The 19,219-nt window shown below is 42.9% G+C and overlaps 1 protein-coding gene across 8 annotated transcripts in view; it reads left to right on the forward strand.

Moving 5' to 3' along the window:
• LOC140735685 (myosin phosphatase Rho-interacting protein-like) overlaps positions 1-19,219 on the forward strand; it is a 307,455-nt gene that overhangs the window by 246,364 nt on the left and 41,872 nt on the right. For all 8 annotated transcript variants that reach the window (XM_073061042.1, XM_073061038.1, XM_073061039.1 and 5 more), the window contains 2 exons: positions 11,193-11,340; positions 13,556-13,673. In XM_073061042.1, the coding sequence (XP_072917143.1) occupies positions 11,193-11,340; positions 13,556-13,673 (266 nt within the window). The remainder of the gene's footprint in view (positions 1-11,192; positions 11,341-13,555; positions 13,674-19,219) is intronic.

Here is a 19,219-nt window from a genome sequence, read left to right on the forward strand (position 1 = left end):
TAACAAATCCCACAAATTCACCACACTCTGGCTAAAGAAATTTCTCTGCATCTGTTTTAAATGGACACCCCTCCATTCTGAGGTGGTGCCCTCTTGTCCTAGATTCCCCTGCCATGGGAAACATCTTTTCCACATCTACTCTGTTAGGGCCTATCAACATTCCATAAGACCATATGATATAGGAGCAGAAGTAGGCCATTTGGCCCATTGAGTCTCCTCCGCCATTCAGTCATTGGCTAATCCAATTCTTCCAATCATCCCCACTCCCCTGCCTTCTCCCCATACCCTTTGATGCCCTTCCTAATCAAAAAACTATCTATCTCTCCCTTAAATACACCCAATGGCTTGTCCTCCACAGCCAACAAATTCCACAGATTTACTACCCTCTGACTAAAGAAATTTCTTCATATCTCTGTTCTAAATGGACGTCCTTCAATCCTGATGTCCAGCCCTCTTGCCCAAACTCCCCCTACCATGGGAAATAACTTTGCCATATCTAATCTGTTCAGGGCTTTTAACATTCAAAATGTTCCTATGAGATCCTCCCTCATTCTCCTGAACTCCAAGGAATACAGCCCAAGAGTTGCCAGGCAATCCTCATACGGTAACCCTTTCATTCCTGGAATCATTCTCGTGAATCTTCTCTGAACCCTCTCCAATGTCAGTATATCCATTCTAAAATAAGGAGCCCAAAAATTCACACAATACTCCCAAGTGTGGTCTCACAAGTGCCTTAGAAACACAGAAAACCTACAGCACAATACAGGCCCTTTGGCCCACAAAGCTGTGCTGAACATGTCCTTACCTGAGAAATTACCAAGGGTTACCCATAGCCCTCTATTTTTCTGAGCTCCATATACCTGTCCAGGAGACTCTTAAAAGACCCTATCATATCCTCCTACACTGCCGTCGCTGGCAGCCCATTCCATGCACTCACCACTCTCTGCGTAAAAAAACTTACCCCTGATATCTTCTCTGTACCTACTTCCAAGCACCTTAAAACTGTGCCCTCTCGTGTTAGTCATTTCAGCCCTGGGACAAATCCTCTGATTATCCACACGATCAATGCCTCTCATCATCTTACACACCTCTATCAGGTCACCTCTCATCCTCTGTCGCTCCAAGGGAAAAAGGCCGAGTTCACTCAGCCTATTCTCAAATACATGCTCCCCAACCCAGGCAACATCCTTGTAAATCTCCTCTGCACCCTTTCTATGGTTTTCATGTCCTTCCTATAGTGAGGCGACCAGAAATGAGCACGATACTCCAAGTGGGGTCTGACCACGGTGCTATATAGCTGCAACATTACTTCTTGGCTCCCAAACTCAGTCGCACAATTGATGAAGACCAATGCACCCTATGCTTTCTTAACCACCGAGTCAACCTGCGCAGCAGCCTGGAGTGTCCTGTGGACTCGGACCCCAAGATCCCTCTGATCCTCCACACTGCCAAGAGTCTTACCATTAATACTACATTCTGTCATCATATTTAACCTACCAAAATGAACCACCTCACACTTTTCTGGGTTGAACTCCATCTGACACTTCTCAGCCCAGTTTTGCATCTTACCAATGTCCCGCTGTAATATCTGACAGCTCTCCACACTATCCACAACACCTCCAACGTTTGTGTCATCAGCAAATTTACTAACCCCTCCCTCCACTTCTTCATCCAGGTCAATTCTTCTTATCAACAACTTTAATCTAAACAAGCTTTGAGAATGCTCTGCAAGAAAACACTCCCTCACCAGTTAGCATAACAAAGAAGCAGTTTTACTTTTAACAAACAAAGAAGCCATTTTGATTAACATTTATAAAATGCAGTACATTTATAAAAATCACTAAGAGTAGGGGTCCCAGAACAGATCCCTGAGGCACACCACTGATGACCGACCTCCATGCAGAATATGACCCATTTACAACCACTCTTTGCCTTCTGTGGGCAAGCAGTTCTGGATCCACAAAGCAATGTCCCCTTCATCCCATGCCTCTTTACTTTCTGAATAAGCCTTGCATGGGGTACCTTGTCAAATGCCTTGCTGAAATCCATATACACTATATCTACTGCTCTACCATCATCAATGTGTTTCGTCACATCCTCAAAAAGTTCAGTCAGGCTCGTAAGGCATGACCTGCCTTTGACAAAGCCACGCTGACTATTCCTAATCATATTATGCCTCTCCAAATGTTCATAAATCCTGCCTCTCAGGATCTTCTCCATCAATTTACCAACCACTGAAGTAACACTCACTGGTCTATAATTTCCTGGGCTATCTCTACTCCCATTCTTGAATAAAGGAAAAACATCCGCAACCCTCCAATCCTTCGGAACCTCTCCCGTCCCCATTGATGATGCAAAGATCATTGCCAGAGACTCAACAATCTCCTCCCTCACCTCCCACAGTAGCCTGGGGTACATCATGTCCTCTTTCTTAATATTTACATGCTCAAGCTTTTCAGTCCACTGTAAGTCACCCCTACAATCGCCAAGATCCTTTTCCCAAGTGAATACTGAAGCAAAGTACTCATTAAATACCTCTGCTATCTCCTCCGGTTCCATACACACTTTTCCACTGTCAGACTTGATTGGTCCTATTCTCTCACATCTTATCCTCTTGCTCTTCACGTACTTGTAGAATGCATTGGAGTTTTCCTTAATCCTGGTCCACTAAGGTCTTCTCATGGCCCCTTCTGGCTCTCCTAATATCTTTCTTTAGCCCCTTCCTGTTCGCCTTATAATCTTCTAGCTCACTATCATCACCTAGTTGTTTGAACCTTTCGTAAGCTCTTCTGTTCTTCTTGACTAGATTTACAACAGCCTTTGTTCACCACGGTTCCTGTCTCATTGGAACGCACCTATGCAGAACTCCACGCGAATATCCCCTGAACATTTGCCACATTTCTTCCATGCATTTCCCTGAGAACATCTGTTTCCAATTTATGCTTCCAAGATCCCTGCCTGATAGCCTCATATTACCCCTTACCCCAATTAAACATTTCCCTAACTTGTCTGTTCCTATCCCTCTCCAATGCTATGGTAAAGGAGCTAGAGTTGTGATCACTATCTCCAAAGTGCTCTCCCACTGAGAGATCTGACACCTGACCAGGTTTATTTCCCAATTCCAGATCAAGTTCAGCCTCTCCTCTTGTAGGTTTATCTACATATTGTCAAGAAACCGACTTGAATGCACCTAACAACTTCCACCCCATCTAAACCCCTCACTCTAGGGACATGCCAATTGATATTTGGGAAATTAAAATCTCCCACCACAACAACCCTGTAATTATTACACCTTTCCAGAATCTGTCTCCCTATCTGCTCTTCGATGCCCCTGTTACTATTGGGTGGTCTATAAAAATCACCCAGAAGAGTTATTGACCCCTACCTGTTCCTAACTTCCACCCACAGAGACTTCATAAACAATCCCTCCATGCCTTCCTCTTTTTCTACGGCCGTGACATTATCTCTGATCAATAGTGCCACGCCCCCATATCTTTTGCCTCCCTCCCTGTCCTTTCTGAAACACCTAAAACCTGGCACTCGAAGTAGCGATTCCTGTCCCTGAGCCATCCAAGTCTTTGTAATGGGCACAACATCATATCTCCAAGTACTGATCCATGCTCTAATCTCATCCACTTTGTTCATGATTTTCCTTGCATTAAAATAGACACATCTCAAACCATCGGTCTCAGCACATCCCTTCTCAATTACCTGCCTATCCTCCCTGTCACACTGTCTCCAAGCTTTCTCCATTTGTGATCCAACCACCTCTTCCTCCGTCTCTTCAGTTTGGTTCCAACCCCCCAGCAATCCTAGTTTAAACTCTCCCCAATAGCCTTTGCAAACCTCCCCGCCTCATAGAGCCTCAACATCACATCCCTGCTCTTATATTCTATACCCCTAGAAATGAATGCCAACATTGCATTCATCTTCTTCACAACCGACTCAACCTGGAAGTTAACCTTTAGGGTATCTTGCACAAGGACTCCCAAGTCCCTTTGCATCTCTCCATTTTGAATTCTCTTCCCATCTAAATAATAGTCTGCCCATTTATTTCTTCCACTGAAGTGCATGACTATACACTTCGCAACATAGTATTTAATTTGTCACTTCTTTGCCCAGTCCCCTAAACAGTCTCTCTGTTTCCTCAACACTACCCAGTCCTCCACCTATCTTTGTATAATTGGCAAATTTAGCCACAAATCCATTAATACGGTGATCCAAATCATTGACATATATTGTAAAAAGCAGTGGACCCAACACCGACCCCTGTGGAACTCCACTAGTAACCGGCAGCCAGCCAGAATAGGATCCCATTTTTCCCACTGTCTGTTTTCTGCTTACCAGCCAATGCTCCACCCATGCTAGTAACTTCCTTGTAATTCCATGAGCTCATATCTTGCTAAGCAGCCACATGTGTGGCACCTCATCAAAGGCCTTCTGAAAATCCAATTACAGCACATCTACTGCACCTCCTTTGTCTACCTTGCTTGTAATTTCCTCAAATAATTGCAGTAGGTTAGTCAGGCAGGATTTTACTTTCAGGAAACCATCCTGGCTTTGGCCTATCTTGTCATGTGCCTCCAGGTACTCTGTAATCTCATCGCTAACAATCGATTCCAACAACTTCCCAGCCACTGATGTCAGGCTAACAGGTCTATAGATTCCTTTCTGCTGCCTCCCACCCTTCTTAACTAGAGGAGTAACATTTACAATTTTCCAGCCATCTGGTACAATGCCAGAATCTATCAATTCTTGAAAGATCATTGTTAATGCCTCCGCAGTCTCTCCAGTTACTTCCTTCAGAACCCGAGGGTGCATTCCTTCAGGTCCAGGAGATTTATCCAACCTCAGGCCATTAAGCTTCCTGAGGACCTTCTCAGTTGTAATTTTCTGTGCACAAACTTCACTTCCCTGACACTCTTGAATTTCCGGTATACTGCAGATGTCTTCCACTGTGAAGACTGATGCAAAATACACATTCAGTTCCTCTGCCATCTCTGCATCTCTCATTACAATATCTCCAGCGTCATTTTCTATTAGACCGATATCTACCTTTGACTCTCCTTTACCCTTTGTATACTTAAAAAAGCTTTTAGTATCTTCTTTCATATTAGTCGCTAGCTTCCTCTCATAATTAATCTTTTCCTTCCCAAGGACCTTCTTAGTTTCCTTCTGTAAGTTTTTAAAAGCTCCCTAATCCTCTATACCCTTGAATGCCCTCTCTTTTGCTTTTACTTTTGTTCTGACTTCACTTGTCAGCCATGGAAGTGCCTTTCTTCCCTTTGAAAATGTCTTCTTATTTGGAATATATTTATCTTGCGCTTCCCTCATTTTTCGCAGAAACTCCATCCATTGCTGCTCTGCAGACCTTCCTGCAAATGTCCCTTTCCAGTCAACTTCGGGCAGTTCCCCTCTCATGCCATTGTAATTTTCTTTATTCCATTGAAATACTGAAACATTGGATTTTATTTTTACCATCTCAAATTTCAATGTGAATTCGATCATATTGTGATCACTGTTCCCTGAGGGTTCCTTAACCTTAAGCTCTCTTATCACCTCTGGATCATTGCACAACACCCAATCCAGCAGGGGCGATCCCCTAGTGGGCTCAACAAAAAGCTGTTCTAAAAAGCCATCCCTTAGACATCCTACAATTTCTCTCTCTTGAGGTCCAGTACTAACCTGGTTTTCCCAATCCATTTTCCTGTTAAAAATCCCCAATGATTATGATTACTTTGCCCTTCTGACAAGCCTTTTCTATCTCCTGCTGTAATTTGTAATCCACATCCCGGTTGCTGTTTGGAGGCCTGTATACTACTGCCATTAGGGTCCTTTTACCCTTGCCATTTCTTAACTCAACCCATAGAGACTCTACAGCTTCCAATTCTATGTCATCTTTTTTTTTTGCTCAGCATAACAAAACTTTCAATTTCCAGATACATTTACATTTCTTCCCCTCACAGATATCAGCTACCAGAACACTTCCATCAAAATATAGACATCACCACAACATCCTATACAAAAGCTTATTAGTATAGCAGACAGGTTTATATCTACATACTGCAGAAAAGGTTGCCATGTTTTATGAAAACTATTTGTTTTTGAGTATACCATACATATCAAAAAATCCAAAGGAATGTATTCCATGATTAATTTACGCCAACCAAAAAGTCCAAGGGCCTTATTGGATATCCAACAAAGTAAAATGTTCTTCCTCGCACAAAAAGTCAGGATGTTAAAAAGTTTTCTCTGATGTGCATTAATAATATGACTGGTCCCTCAACACCAGCTCCATAGCAAAGAAAGCCCAGAAGCATCTCTACTTTCTGCAAAGGCTGAGGAAAGTCCATCTCCCACCCCCCATCCTCACCACATTCTACAGGGGTTGTATTGAGAGTATCCTGAGCAGCTGCATCACTGCCTGGTTCGGAAATTGCACCATCTCAGATCGCAAGACCCTGCAGCGGATAGTGAGGTCAGCTGAAAAGATCATCGGGGTCTCTCTTCCCGCCATCACGGACATTTACACTACATACTGCATCCGCTTTAGTTCTATTACAAACTGAAACTTTCTTTGCATTATCACGGATGTCTTCCCACGTTTCAGCTACTAACCTATCTTTCCGATACACTGTATATCCTTGGACATTCAGCTCCCAATGGCAGCCATCCTTTAGCCAAGTTTCAGAGATGGCCACAATGTCATACTTACCAATCTGTAGCTGAATTTCAAGATCATCCATTTTATTTATGCTGTGTGCATTCAAATACAACACTCTCAGTCCAGTATTTGTTGCTTTCTGTTTTAACTACACCACACCTCTATTGTCCTGTAACTCATGCCACTGGCTTTGATTAAGCCTCATCTCCTGCTTGTTCTTTCTGTTACACGCTTTCTTTGATTTATTTTTGTTTTCCCCATCCTCAGCCCTATCAACCCCTGCCAAATTAGTTTAAACCCTCCCTAACAGCTCTATTAAAGGTGCCTGCTAGGATATTGTACCCCTTTGGGTTCAGGTGTAACCCGTCCTTTTTGTACAGGATGTAGCTCCCCCAGAAGAGGCCCCAGTGATCCAGGAATTTGAAGCCCTGCCCCCTACACCAGTCTTTCAGCCACATATTAATATGCCTGATCATGCTGTTCTTGTATTTGCTAGCATGTGGCACAGGCAGCAGTCCTGAGATTACTACCCTAGAGGTCCTGCCTTTCAACTTCCCACCTAACTCCCTGAATTCTCTCTTCCCTTTTTCTACCTGTGTCATTGGTACCAACGTGTGCCAAGTCTTCTGGCTGTTCACCCTCTCCCTTCAGAATTCTCTGCACCTGATCTGAGACATCCCGTACCCTGGCACCTGGGAGGCAACACACCATGCAGGTATCTCTGTCGGGCTGTCCGTTCCCCTCACTATGGAATCTCCTATGACTACCGCATTCCTCATCTTCCTCTTTCCCTTCTGCACCACAGAACCAAGCTCAGTGCCAGAGAGCCTTGTCAAAAGCCTTCTGAAAGTCCAAATATGCAACATCCACTGCATCCCCTTTACCTATCCTACTTATAATCTCAAAGAATTCCAACAAGTTCATCAGGCAAGAATTTCCTTTAAGGAAACAATGCTGACTTTGTCCTATCTTGTCCTGTGTAACCAAGTACTCTATAACCTCATCCTTAACAATTGATTCCAGCATCTTCCCAACCACTGAGGTCAGGCTAACTGGTCTATAATTTCCTTTTTGCTGCCTTCCTCCTTTCTTAAAGACTGGATGTTCTTCTTAAAGTCTATGTAGATAACATCAAAAAAACTCTACTCCTCAAAAAACTCTGTAAGATTGGTTAGACATGACTTAACAAAGCCATGCTGACTATCCTTAATCAGTCCATATATCTGGCCCCTTAGAATACCTTCCAATAATTTTCCCACTACACATATCAGGCTCATCAGCCTATAATTTCCTGGTTTATTTTTATAGCCTTTCTTAAACAACAGAACAGCATTGTCTATCCTCCAATTCTCTTGGCACCTCACCTATCACTAAGTATGGTTTATCTCTGCTAGGGCCCCAACAATTTCTGCATGTGCTTTCTGCAGAGTCCAAAGGAACACCTTGTCTGGCCCTGGGAACTTAACCACCCTAATTTGCCTCAAGATTGCAAACACTTACTCCTCTGTAATCTGTATAGAGTCCATAAATTGATGCTGCTTTGCCATGCCTCAATAGTCTCTGTGTCCATCTCCTGAGTAAATGCAGATGCAAAAATGCATTTAAGGTCTTCCCATCTCTTTTGGCCCCACACATGGGCTGCCATTCTGGTCTTCCAGAGAGCCAATTTTGTCCATTGCAATCCTTTTACTCTTTAACGTATTTGTAGAATCCCTTAGGATTCTTCTTCACCTTGTCTGCTAGGGCAACCTTAAGTGTTCTCTTGTATTTTTTATACTCCATAAGTACTTCATTTGTTCCTATTTGCAATGCACCTCATTTTTTTTTAACCAGGGCCGTAATATCGCTTGAAAACCAAGGTTCCCTACACGTGTTATCTTTAACTTTTATTTTGATAGGCACATGAAAGCTTTGTACTCCCAAAATTTAACTTTTGAAGGCCTCCCACTCACCAAGTACACCTTTGCCAGAAAACAGCCTGTCCCAATCCACTTACCAGATCCTTTCTGATACCATCAAAATTGGCTTTTCTCCAATTTAGAATCTCAGCCCATGGACCAGACTTATCTTTCTGCATATTTTGTTTGAAACTAGATGCAAAATGTTCCCCTATACAAACTTCTGTCACCTGCCCTAATAGCAGATCAAGTATTGTCCGCTCTCTCATTTGGACTTTTATGTACTGATTAAAAAAACTTTCAAATACGTTTGACAAACTCTATTCCACCTAGCCCTTTTACAGTATGGGAGTCCCAGTCAATATGTGAAAAATTAAATATATGGAGTCCAAATCCAAGGATCCCTCAAGTTGCTAGGCAATTTGATAAGATAGTTAAAAAGGCATATGGTTTATGGGTCTTCATTTCTCAGAGGATAGAATTCAAGAGCTGCAGAGCAATGTTACAAGTCTATAAAACCCTGGTTAGAACATATTTGGGATATTGTGTTCAGTTCTGGTGGCTACGTTATATGAAGTTAGTAAAGCTTTGAGTGAGGTTAAGAGGAAATTTACTAGGATGCTGCCTGGATTAGAAAACGTGGCTTTTGGAAAAGGTTGAGTAAGCTAGAGCTTTTTTTTTATTTGGAGCAGAGAATGAGAGGCGAATTAATAGATGTGTTATAAGACGATAAGAGGTATTGATAGAGTGGACAACAAGCACTCTTTTCCCATATGAGAAGGCATGGTTTTAAGTTGAATGGAGGAAAGTATAAAGGGATGTCAGAGGTAGGTTTAAATAGATAATAATGTGTGTGAAAGATGCACTCAGGGCTAGTGACAGAGACAGATACATTAGGGGCATTTGAAAGACTCTTAGGCCATGCTTAAAAGAAAAATGGAGAGCTATACATAAGGGAAGCATTAGATTGATCTTGGAGTAGGTTTAAAAAGGTCAGCGCGATAAAGGTTTCCCCCTGCTATTCGGAGGTAGAGCGTTCCTATGAAACGGTTCGTAAGCCGGAATGTCGTAAAGTGAAGAAGGAATTACCATTTATTTATATGGGAAAAATTTGTGAGCGTTCACAGACCCAAAAAATAACCTACCAAATCATGCCAAATAAAACATAAAACCTAAAATAACAGTAATATATAGGAAAAGCAGGAATGATCTGATACATACACAGCCTATATAATGTAGGAATACTTTTCTACAATTATTGCAGCACTGTCCACCGCAGTGAAAATCTCACGCAAGCGCTCTTGGCAGCACTCACAGCAAAAACACACGGCACAAGCGCTCCCGGCAGAAGCACTCTTTCCAGTAACCTTTAAGCTATGAAGCTACCAAATAACACATAAAAATACACAGCCTATATAAAGCAGAAATAATGTACACCCAGTGTAGTTTCAGTTACCGGAATTGGGAAGACAGTGAGCACACTGATGATGGTACGTTAGGCTGAGTCGTCGGAGGTTGGGGTGGTGGTACACTGGGGTGTCATCTCATCGTCGTCTGTTTCCATCAGGGCAGGCGGGTCACCTTCTTCTATGTCTGCCTGCCTCAATGTCGAAGGTCGAGTTCCGTCGTCTGCTGTGGCTGATGTGGAAGGCTTGAAAAACAACAGTATGCTTGACTGCTTAGCCTCGCGCATTTTTCTATCATACAGTTCTTTGTAAGCACTCAAACCATCCTGCAAATATGCCCTAAACCTACGTACTCTTTCAAAATTAAAGTCATACTTTTCTGCAATCATTGCAGCATTGTCAATCGCAGCAAAAATCTCACGCAATTGCTTCCCGTTCAGTTCCTAGACATCTTCACTTTTGGGCCATTTGCTACTGCGTTCGGTTTCAATTGTTACCCTTTCCTCTTCATCAGCTCTTCATCTCTCAGTTCTTGGTCATGGGATGCCAAAACCTCTTCAACATCATCTTCATCAACTTCCACAAACCCTTAGTCAAACTCACTATGTCCTTACTTTGTTCACCACGATCGAAATGCTTTATTATGTCTAGTTTTACGCTAAGTGTAACACCCTTACGCGCTCTTTTAGGTTTTTCTGATATCTTAGAACTCATCTTGCAAACAGATGCACAAAACAAATTGACATAAAGCACATGCTCACAGGCACGTGTTTAAGCAATGCCAGCTAGAATGCAGTTCCGGGGGAGGAGTGTGGCTGCTCGGCGTGCTGCCTTTTTTTGTAACAGTGAAAACACCTTCTGTTAGTGAAAGCAGGTAACAAATGTAGGTCTTTTGTAACAGCGAGTTGACGTAAAGCAAACGTTCGAAAAATGGGGGACACTTGTATTGTTGGCTGAAGGCCTATGCTGTACTATTCTATGTTCTATAATCTGTCCATATCTCTTTCTAGCTATGGAACATGGTAGTCAAGTTCACCAAATTTGAAATTATTGTGGAACCTGTGTATCAAAAGGACCAAAGTATCAGGCAGCCATTAGGATTGCCCTTACAAAAGTTAAATTTGAGATTAGGACAAACATTTGTTATTGATGGGTCTTTATTGATGATAATTCCCCATAAGATGATGGAATGCAATGTAAATAAATTTGTATCCATCCCTGCAGGCAACCTGTGAACGTGGTTTCACAGCAATGGAAGAATCACATCAGAAGGTGATTGATGAACTACAAAAGCAACACCAGCGTGAACTGGAGAAACTAGAGCAGGAGAAAGATCGCCTACTGGCTGAGGAAACTGCTGCAACTGTAGCTGGTAGAAACAGTTTATATATAAATTAATTTGTATTTGTATCAGGATCTGAACTTTTTAAATTAATAACTGATCCCAAATTCAGGATTTTTTTTTGGTGTAACTATATGATGGTTGTATCCCATCCGTCTCAACATTTCCTTGGTGATTGTCAGAAGCTGAATCAAATTTTTCTATTTTTTGGTTTATAGGTGATAAATACCAACATTCCAATCGCATATCCATGTAAATTCTATATCTTACATATATACTACCATATTTATTATGAAACAGAAGGAGGCTATTCGTCATGTTGAGTTTTTGCTACCAGCAAAACAATTATCCCATATCTTATTCTGCAGGCCTGCAAATTATTTTCCCCCAAACGCTCACCAGTTTTCCTTTTTTATTCTTTTGTCACTTAACTACATTAAGAGGTAATCAACTAACCACACAGCATTTCTTTGGGATGTGGGAGGAAAAAGGAGCACCAGGAGGAAACCCACATAATCACAAATATGCAACTTTTTCTTTGGACCAGTTCCCAGTCACCCATCAATGATGTGTTTAATGTTCAGATCCTGTTTTTATGGTTTTGCTGAGCTACAATATCTTCCAACTGTACACCCCTTCAAAGTATTTGTACTGCTTTAGCTCAGGCCATTTTAATTGCTCTGCTAGAGTTACTTGTACTTTAGCTAGCTACTTGCTTGCATTACCTTACTAAGTTTTGCTGTTTTTTTTCTTCTAATCATTTCCTTATAACTTATCGAAACATTTAGAAAGGCATGGTTCCATTAGACAGACACAGCATGGATTCAGAAAGGGTGGGTTCTGTTTGACAAACTTTTTGAAGTTCTGTGAGGACATAATGAGTGCAGTGGATAGAGGGGAACAGGTGGATGTCATATACTTGGATTTCCAGAAGGTGTTCCAGTAAGATGCCACACAGGAGACCTATACGGATGCATGGAGTCGGAGGAAGTGTATTGGCATGGATAGTGGATTGGTTAATCGATAGAAGGCAGGGAGTTGGTATAAATGGGTGTTTCTCCAGTTGGCAGTCAGTGGTGAGTGGGGTGCCGCAGGGGTCAGTGCTGGGCCCACAGCTGTTTACCATTTACACTGATGATTTGGAAGAGGGGACTGAGTGTAGCATAGCAAAATTTGCTGATGACCTAAACTGAGTGGAAAAGCAAATTGTACAGAGGATGTGGAAAGTCTGTAGAGGGATATAGATAGGTTAAGTGAGTGGGCCAAGGTCTGGCAGATGGAATACAACGTTGGTAAATGCGAGATCATCCAGTTTGGAAGGAATAATAGAAGAGTAGAGTATTACTTAAATGGTGAAAGATTGCAGCATGCTGTTTTGCAGAGGGACTTGGGAGTGCTTATTCATGAATCGCAAAAGGTTGGCTTGCAGGTACAACAAGTTATTAAGAAGGCAAATGGAATGTTGGCCTTCATTGCTAGAGGGATTGAATTCAAGAGCAGGGAGGTCATGCTGCAACTATACAGGATGCTGGTGAGACCGCAGCTGGAGTACTGTGTGCAGTTCTGGTCTCCATGCTTGAGGAAGATATACTGGCTTCAGACGCAGTGCAGAGGAGGTTCACCAGGTTGATTCCAGGTATGAAGGGGTTAACCTGTGAGGAGAGATTGAGTTGCCTGGGACTATACTCTCTGCAGTTCAGAAGAATGAGAGGGGATCTTATAGAAACATACAGAATTTTGAAAGGGATAGATAAGATAGAAGTAGGAAAGTTGTTTCCATTGGTAGGTGAGACTAGAACTAGGGGACATTGCCTCAAGATTCAGGGGAGAAGATTTAGGACGGAGATGAGGAGAAACTGTTTTTCCCAGAGAGTGGTGAATCTGAGTAATTCTCTGCCCAGGGTGGCAGTTGAGGCTTCCTGACTAAATATATTTAAGAAACAGGTAGGTTTTTACATAGTGAGGGAATTAAGGGTTATGGAGATAAGGCAGGTAGGTGGAGCTGAGTTTATGGACAGATCATCCATGATCTTATTGAATGGCGGGGCAGACTCGATGGGCCGGATGGCCTATTCCTGCTCCTATTTCTTATGTTCTTACGTTCTTATCATTTTGACCATGCTTTTGTCAACTACTCTGTTTTCACTGTACCCAATCTTTTGTCAGATTTACTGAGCTAAAAGTAACTGTGTATTAGAGGCTGGTGTTGTTGAGCCATTCTTTGCTGTCTCCTGTTTCTTTGTAGCTATTGAAGCCATGAAGAATGCCCACAGAGAGGAGCTGCAGCGAGAGTTAGAGAAAACCCATCGGTCACAGATCAGTAGTATGAATGCAGATATAGACGCTCTAGGCAGACAGCACAAGTAAGTACTCCTTCAGAACAGCATTCAGAAGTTGATAGCAAAATACTGTATACCTCTAAGCTTGATTTGTATAACATATTTGTTGCTCCACTTGCTTAAGAAGCCCATGAAGAGCAGACGGGAAAAATCACTGTGGAAACTACTAAACCTGCAAACTGCCTTTTCCAAAAGCTTCTTTCTGGAAAGCATGAGAAAGCTAATCAAACAAAAAGTTTATGCCATCTTAAAAGGTTCTTCCCCCATGCAGTCATTCCAGTTAGCCCCCTCCTCCCCCCACACTTTATTACCTCAATCACTGCACAGCTCTGTAGACACTTAAAAATACTTTTAATAATGCTGTTTATATTCTAAATACATGCTGATATTTAAGTATTGTATTTATGTGCATTTTATTCCATATCTGTACTTTAACTGCTAACTTATTTTTATGTGTAATGCCCTGGTATGGATCAGCTGGTTCATTTTTTTTTTCTCTCTGTTATGCTGTTTTGTTCTGTGTATACTGCTTGTTTGGGTTTGTTACGTAACCTCGTAACCAGGTAACTTACCAGCAAAGATAGCGGGATCAGCTGAGTCGGATGCTACTATTTTCAAACGTTTTATTCAAAAAGGGGCACAAACATATGGTTAATACAAAACATTCAGATCATATACATCGTCAAAACTCCATCTAAAACACCGGTGTAATAATAATCAATCAGAAATAAGCTCTATAGTTGTCTAGGGGGTAATACTGAGTCCAATTGAAATATAAAGAGTCATTCAGAAGGCTGCAGGCTTTTCCCTGTTGGGAACCGCTGGGGTTTCACGTTGTGGAGAGAAAGAGATGGTTGAGAAAGGATAAACACTTGCCCGTTGTCTTTACAGAGCAAATCCTTGGAATCAGGGGAGCAGGCTTCCCCGTTGTTAGGTAAAAGCGGTCTTCTGTTGGTTCTAGCCACAGATTCAAAATTTGGAATCTAACGCACGTGGCTTCCTTCAAAATGCCTTCCCGCTCCCACGGGAATCGGTATCGTGCTTCCTTGGTGTCTCCTTGGTGCGTCTGAGGGTTCCCCCCCCTCAGACCCTCCTTTATACTTCTTCACGGGATCGCAGGTGTCAATCAGGTTGCAGGTGATGCGATCTCTCTCTCAACCAGCCCACTTTGCCCGAGGGCTTTTCACGTGGTCTCCATGAGACAATAGTCAATGTCGCCTTTATTCTGCTTCTCAGGAGAACGTGGTCTTCCGCACGTCTCCCTCTCTTGGGTCATTTGACCCCCCCTTGACTAGGGCTCTTGCGATTCTCACAAAGGAGGGGGCCGAGGTCATAACACCTCCCCCCATAGCAGGTTTTTTACCAGCGGTTAAAAACAGGTTGGTACAGGACTTTTTTTTTGAATCTACATACTACACAAGCTTTTCTCTTCACAGAGTACTACTGTTATACATTCAAGTCAGTATCTAAACAGGTAACAAGTACAGTGCCCCTTTCTTTAATACCTTAACCTCACGTGCCATACTAAAGTCTGGTAGCATCAAACTTCAGCTCAATAACCACCTTATTTATTTGCTTTCTTCAGCAACATAACTAAGGAGGTGTGATCTTAGCTTACGTGTGTACTACAAAAGTTCATGCAAAATACTAATTTTTATGTTACTTTCAAACTTAACAGTCAAGCTTCCATGGGTGTTGTCTTTATTATTCACATACTTTGTCAAAATCCCTTAAAACCGGCTTCTGCTATTTAAAAATGGCGTCCCCATTAACCCTTGCCTCTTTTCCGGTTAATTCCCTCGTGGTGATCTTGGGCACCCTGGCGAAATAGGCTTTCGCCCGCTCCTTTCATAGGAGTTATTTTATCAACAATGTGTTCCAAACTTAGACCATCTTCCGAATTTCCACCCAATTCTTTAATTTTATGCAAGTTGTTAGTTTCCTCTTCAGGACCCTTCAGGCTATTAGTTTTCAGTTTAAACTCTTTGTTCAAACAGCATTTCAAATTCTGCCTTTTCACACCACACTCTGGAATAACAATAGCGTGTGGGGCCCCTTTACCTTCCAACTCAACCTGTAATTGATTCACAGGCTTTGTGGTACCAAGCCATTGTCTCTGTAGCCTGGTTGCTGCTTCTGATATCAGTCCAGCCTTTAAATTTTCTTCATTCAATTTGGGAACTACACATTTCCCTTTTCCTTCAATAATAATATTCACCTCACCAACTTGTAACCCACTTTCGAGCACAAACACCTGGGAACTCTCACTTCCCAAGGTTAACCCTTTTTTTTCCGAACCGAGTCTATCTGCTCCAAAAGGACGGCCGTCTCGTCCAGCTGAGTCAAATACCTCAGCTTTTTCCTGAGCTCCGTGACTAGGTTCAGCACCACGTGCATCCCCATCTTGGACACACTCAAACGGGACATTGGCCTCTTCCAGGCTTTCAACACCCGTACCTTTTTCAAATTCTAACGTCCCCCGATCCTTCCAGCTACTCTCTAGGCAGCCCCCCGTTGGGGAAGGCGCAACCCTGCGAGCTGAAACAACCTCCTCGGCCATTTCAGCTGACTTCTCCACAGCAAGGATACCCTTCCTCTCTAAGACTGCCCTCATTTCACTCTCGGGACCATCGGGAACACCTTTAGAACTCTCAACTTCTCCAAACAATTTTGCCAAACCAGACAGATCAACCATGTCCAACTCTGGACCTTCTAACAGCTTTATCCGTTTCTCATCTTTATTTCCTACCTCTAGGACCTTTCTCTTCACTAAGGGGGGGGCTATCTCCTCGCCCTTACCCCCTTTCACTTTACTCCTTTCTGTTTTACCACCCTCGGAACCCTCGTGGTATAGGGTCGGTAAAAACGTCTTGGCCAATTCACTACTGGCCCGATTTAAACTGCTCTGGTTCTCAGCTGCTTTTCTCGACAGGCTGCGAGTGACCGCGCATGCGCGATAGCTTTGGGACTCTAGGGGCGGGGAGACCGTACTCGCCGGTCGGCGGGTCGGCATCCTGGCTGCCCAAATCCTACCTTCGGCTAAATCGTCCCCCTCCTCTCTCTCTCCCCCTTGAGCTCTTCGCTCTTGCCTTCGCCTGTCCAGCTCCAATTCATGGCTCCTTTGTTTCTCTTTCTCTTCTGCTTCTGCTTCTAGCTGCCTTACTTTAAGCTCATGGTCCATCCTGGCTTTCTCCAACTCTAACTGAGCTTCCCCACTCGCTAATCTCTTTTCGGGGATATTTTCCAACTCCTCAGCTGCAAACACCTTCTTCCCTACGTAATACTGTTGTATGACCCTTCGCACTTCCTGTTTTTTCATTGCTGGCTTCACCGCTGTGAGGTCTAACGCCTGTGCCAAATTTACCAAGTCTGATTTTGTAGCCTTCCCTAGCGCCTCTACCGTCGGGTTTCTCGTAAATTCATCCACATCCATCTTTGCTGGTTTCCTGTCTGGCTACCTGCGTAACCAGATTTAAGTTTGGACTTACAGCCCGATTCACTGACCCTCCCCTTTGGTTTCAAATCCGGGACGAGAACCCCACTTGTTATGTAACCTCGTAACCAGGTAACTTACCAGCAAAGACAGCGGGATCAGCTGAGTCGGATGCTACTATTTTCAAACGTTTTATTCAAAAAGGGGCACAAACGTATGGTTAATACAAAACATTCAGATCATATACATCGTCAAAACTCCATCTGAAACACCGGTGTAATAATAATCAATCAGAAATAAGCTCTATAGTTGTCTAGGGGGTAATACTGAGTCCAATTGAAATATAAAGAGTCACTCAGAAGGCTGCAGGCTTTTCCCTGTTGGGAACCGCTGGGGTTTCACGTTGTGGAGAGAAAGAGATGGTTGAGAAAGGATAAACACTTGCCCGTTGTCTTTACAGAGCAAATCCTTGGAATCAGGGGAGCAGGCTTCCCCGTTGTTAGGTAAAAGCGGTCTTCTGTTGGTTCTAGCCACAGATTCAAAATTTGGAATCTAATGCACGTGGCTTCCTTCAAAATGCCTTCCCGCTCCCACGGGAATCGATATCGTGCTTCCTTGGTGTCTCCTTGGTGCGTCTGAGGGTTCCCCCCCCTCAGACCCTCCTTTATACTTCTTCACGGGATCGCAGGTGTCAATCAGGTTGCAGGTGATGCGATCTCTCTCTCAACCAGCCCACTTTGCCCGAGGGCTTTTCACGTGGTCTCCATAAGACAATAGTCAATGTCGCCTTTATTCTGCTTCTCAGGAGAACTTGGTCTTCCGCACGTCTCCCTCTCTTGGGTCAGTTGACCCCCCCCTTGACTAGGGCTCTTGCGATTCTCACAAAGGAGGGGGCCGAGGTCATAACTGGTTACTGTTGAAGATAAGAGATAGGAGAGCTGTATCCCATCCAATTAGGATGGCTAGATTTAGGGTAGGTTTCTCTGGTGAGGGACACTAAGGTTGGGCTTGGGCTTTGTTGGGGGGAAGAGACCTCAGAGAGAAGAGGTCGTAGGAGTCGACCCAGAGTAGGGCCGTGATTCGACGAAGCCTGGGGAACATAGAACATAGAATAGTACAGCACATTACAGGCCCTTCAGCCCACAATGTTGTGCCGACCCTCAAACCCTGCCTCCCATATAAACCCCCCCACCTTAAATTCCTCCATATACCTGTCTAGTAGTCTCTTAAACTTCACTAGTGTGTCTAAGATCGGGAAATCGAAGGAGGATCGGTGACGGGGAAACTGTGAGCTCAAACTTGTGCATATTAGACTGTTTCATTAAACTGGGCCCTTTTCTTTTTTTTAACATTTGTTTTTCCGTTATTAACCCTTTAGTCAAATTAAGAATTATGAAGCTAGATCTTTTAATTGTATGCGGTGTACTGTGTTATTTCATGGTACTTATTTGTAACGGTAACAAATCATGCAGCATCCACACAAACAGGAAAATTTGGGGGGCTTGCACTTCAATCTTCCACGTTTGGCAGGGGCTGGAGATTGTCTTCCCTAGACATACGCAGTCGATGGAACCAGGGTGTTACATATGTAAACCTTCATTCTTTGGAATTGTTGAAAATTGTGTTTTGTGTTGCATGTCATGCCAACACACCATAGCAATTCCTAATACATATAAAAGTATATGGGAAGTAAAGTTGATGCTTGATTCTATACAATTCAGTATAATAATAGTTACCAGTTTTGGTTACACAAGTATCTCTGTTTCTCACCCCGATGTACAGTGGCATGCAAAAGTTTGGGCACCCCTGTTCAAAATTTCTGTTACTATAAATAGCTAAGCGAGTAAAAGATGACCTGATTTTCAAAAGGCATGAAGTTAAAGATGACACATTTCCTTAATATTTTAAGCAAGATTACTTTTTTATTTCCATCTTTTAGAGTTCCAAAATAACAAAAAAGGAAAAGGGCCCAAAGCAAAAGTTCGGGCACCCTACATGGTCAGTACTTAGTAACACCACCTTTAGCAAGTATCACAGCTTGTAAATGCTTTCTGTAGCCAGCTAAGAGTCTTTCAATTCTTGTTTGGGGGATTTTCGCTCATTCTTCCTTGCAAAAGGCTTCTAGTTCTATGATATT

This window comes from Hemitrygon akajei, chromosome 11, assembly GCF_048418815.1.
Source record: "Hemitrygon akajei chromosome 11, sHemAka1.3, whole genome shotgun sequence".
Lineage (NCBI taxonomy): Eukaryota > Metazoa > Chordata > Chondrichthyes > Myliobatiformes > Dasyatidae > Hemitrygon > Hemitrygon akajei.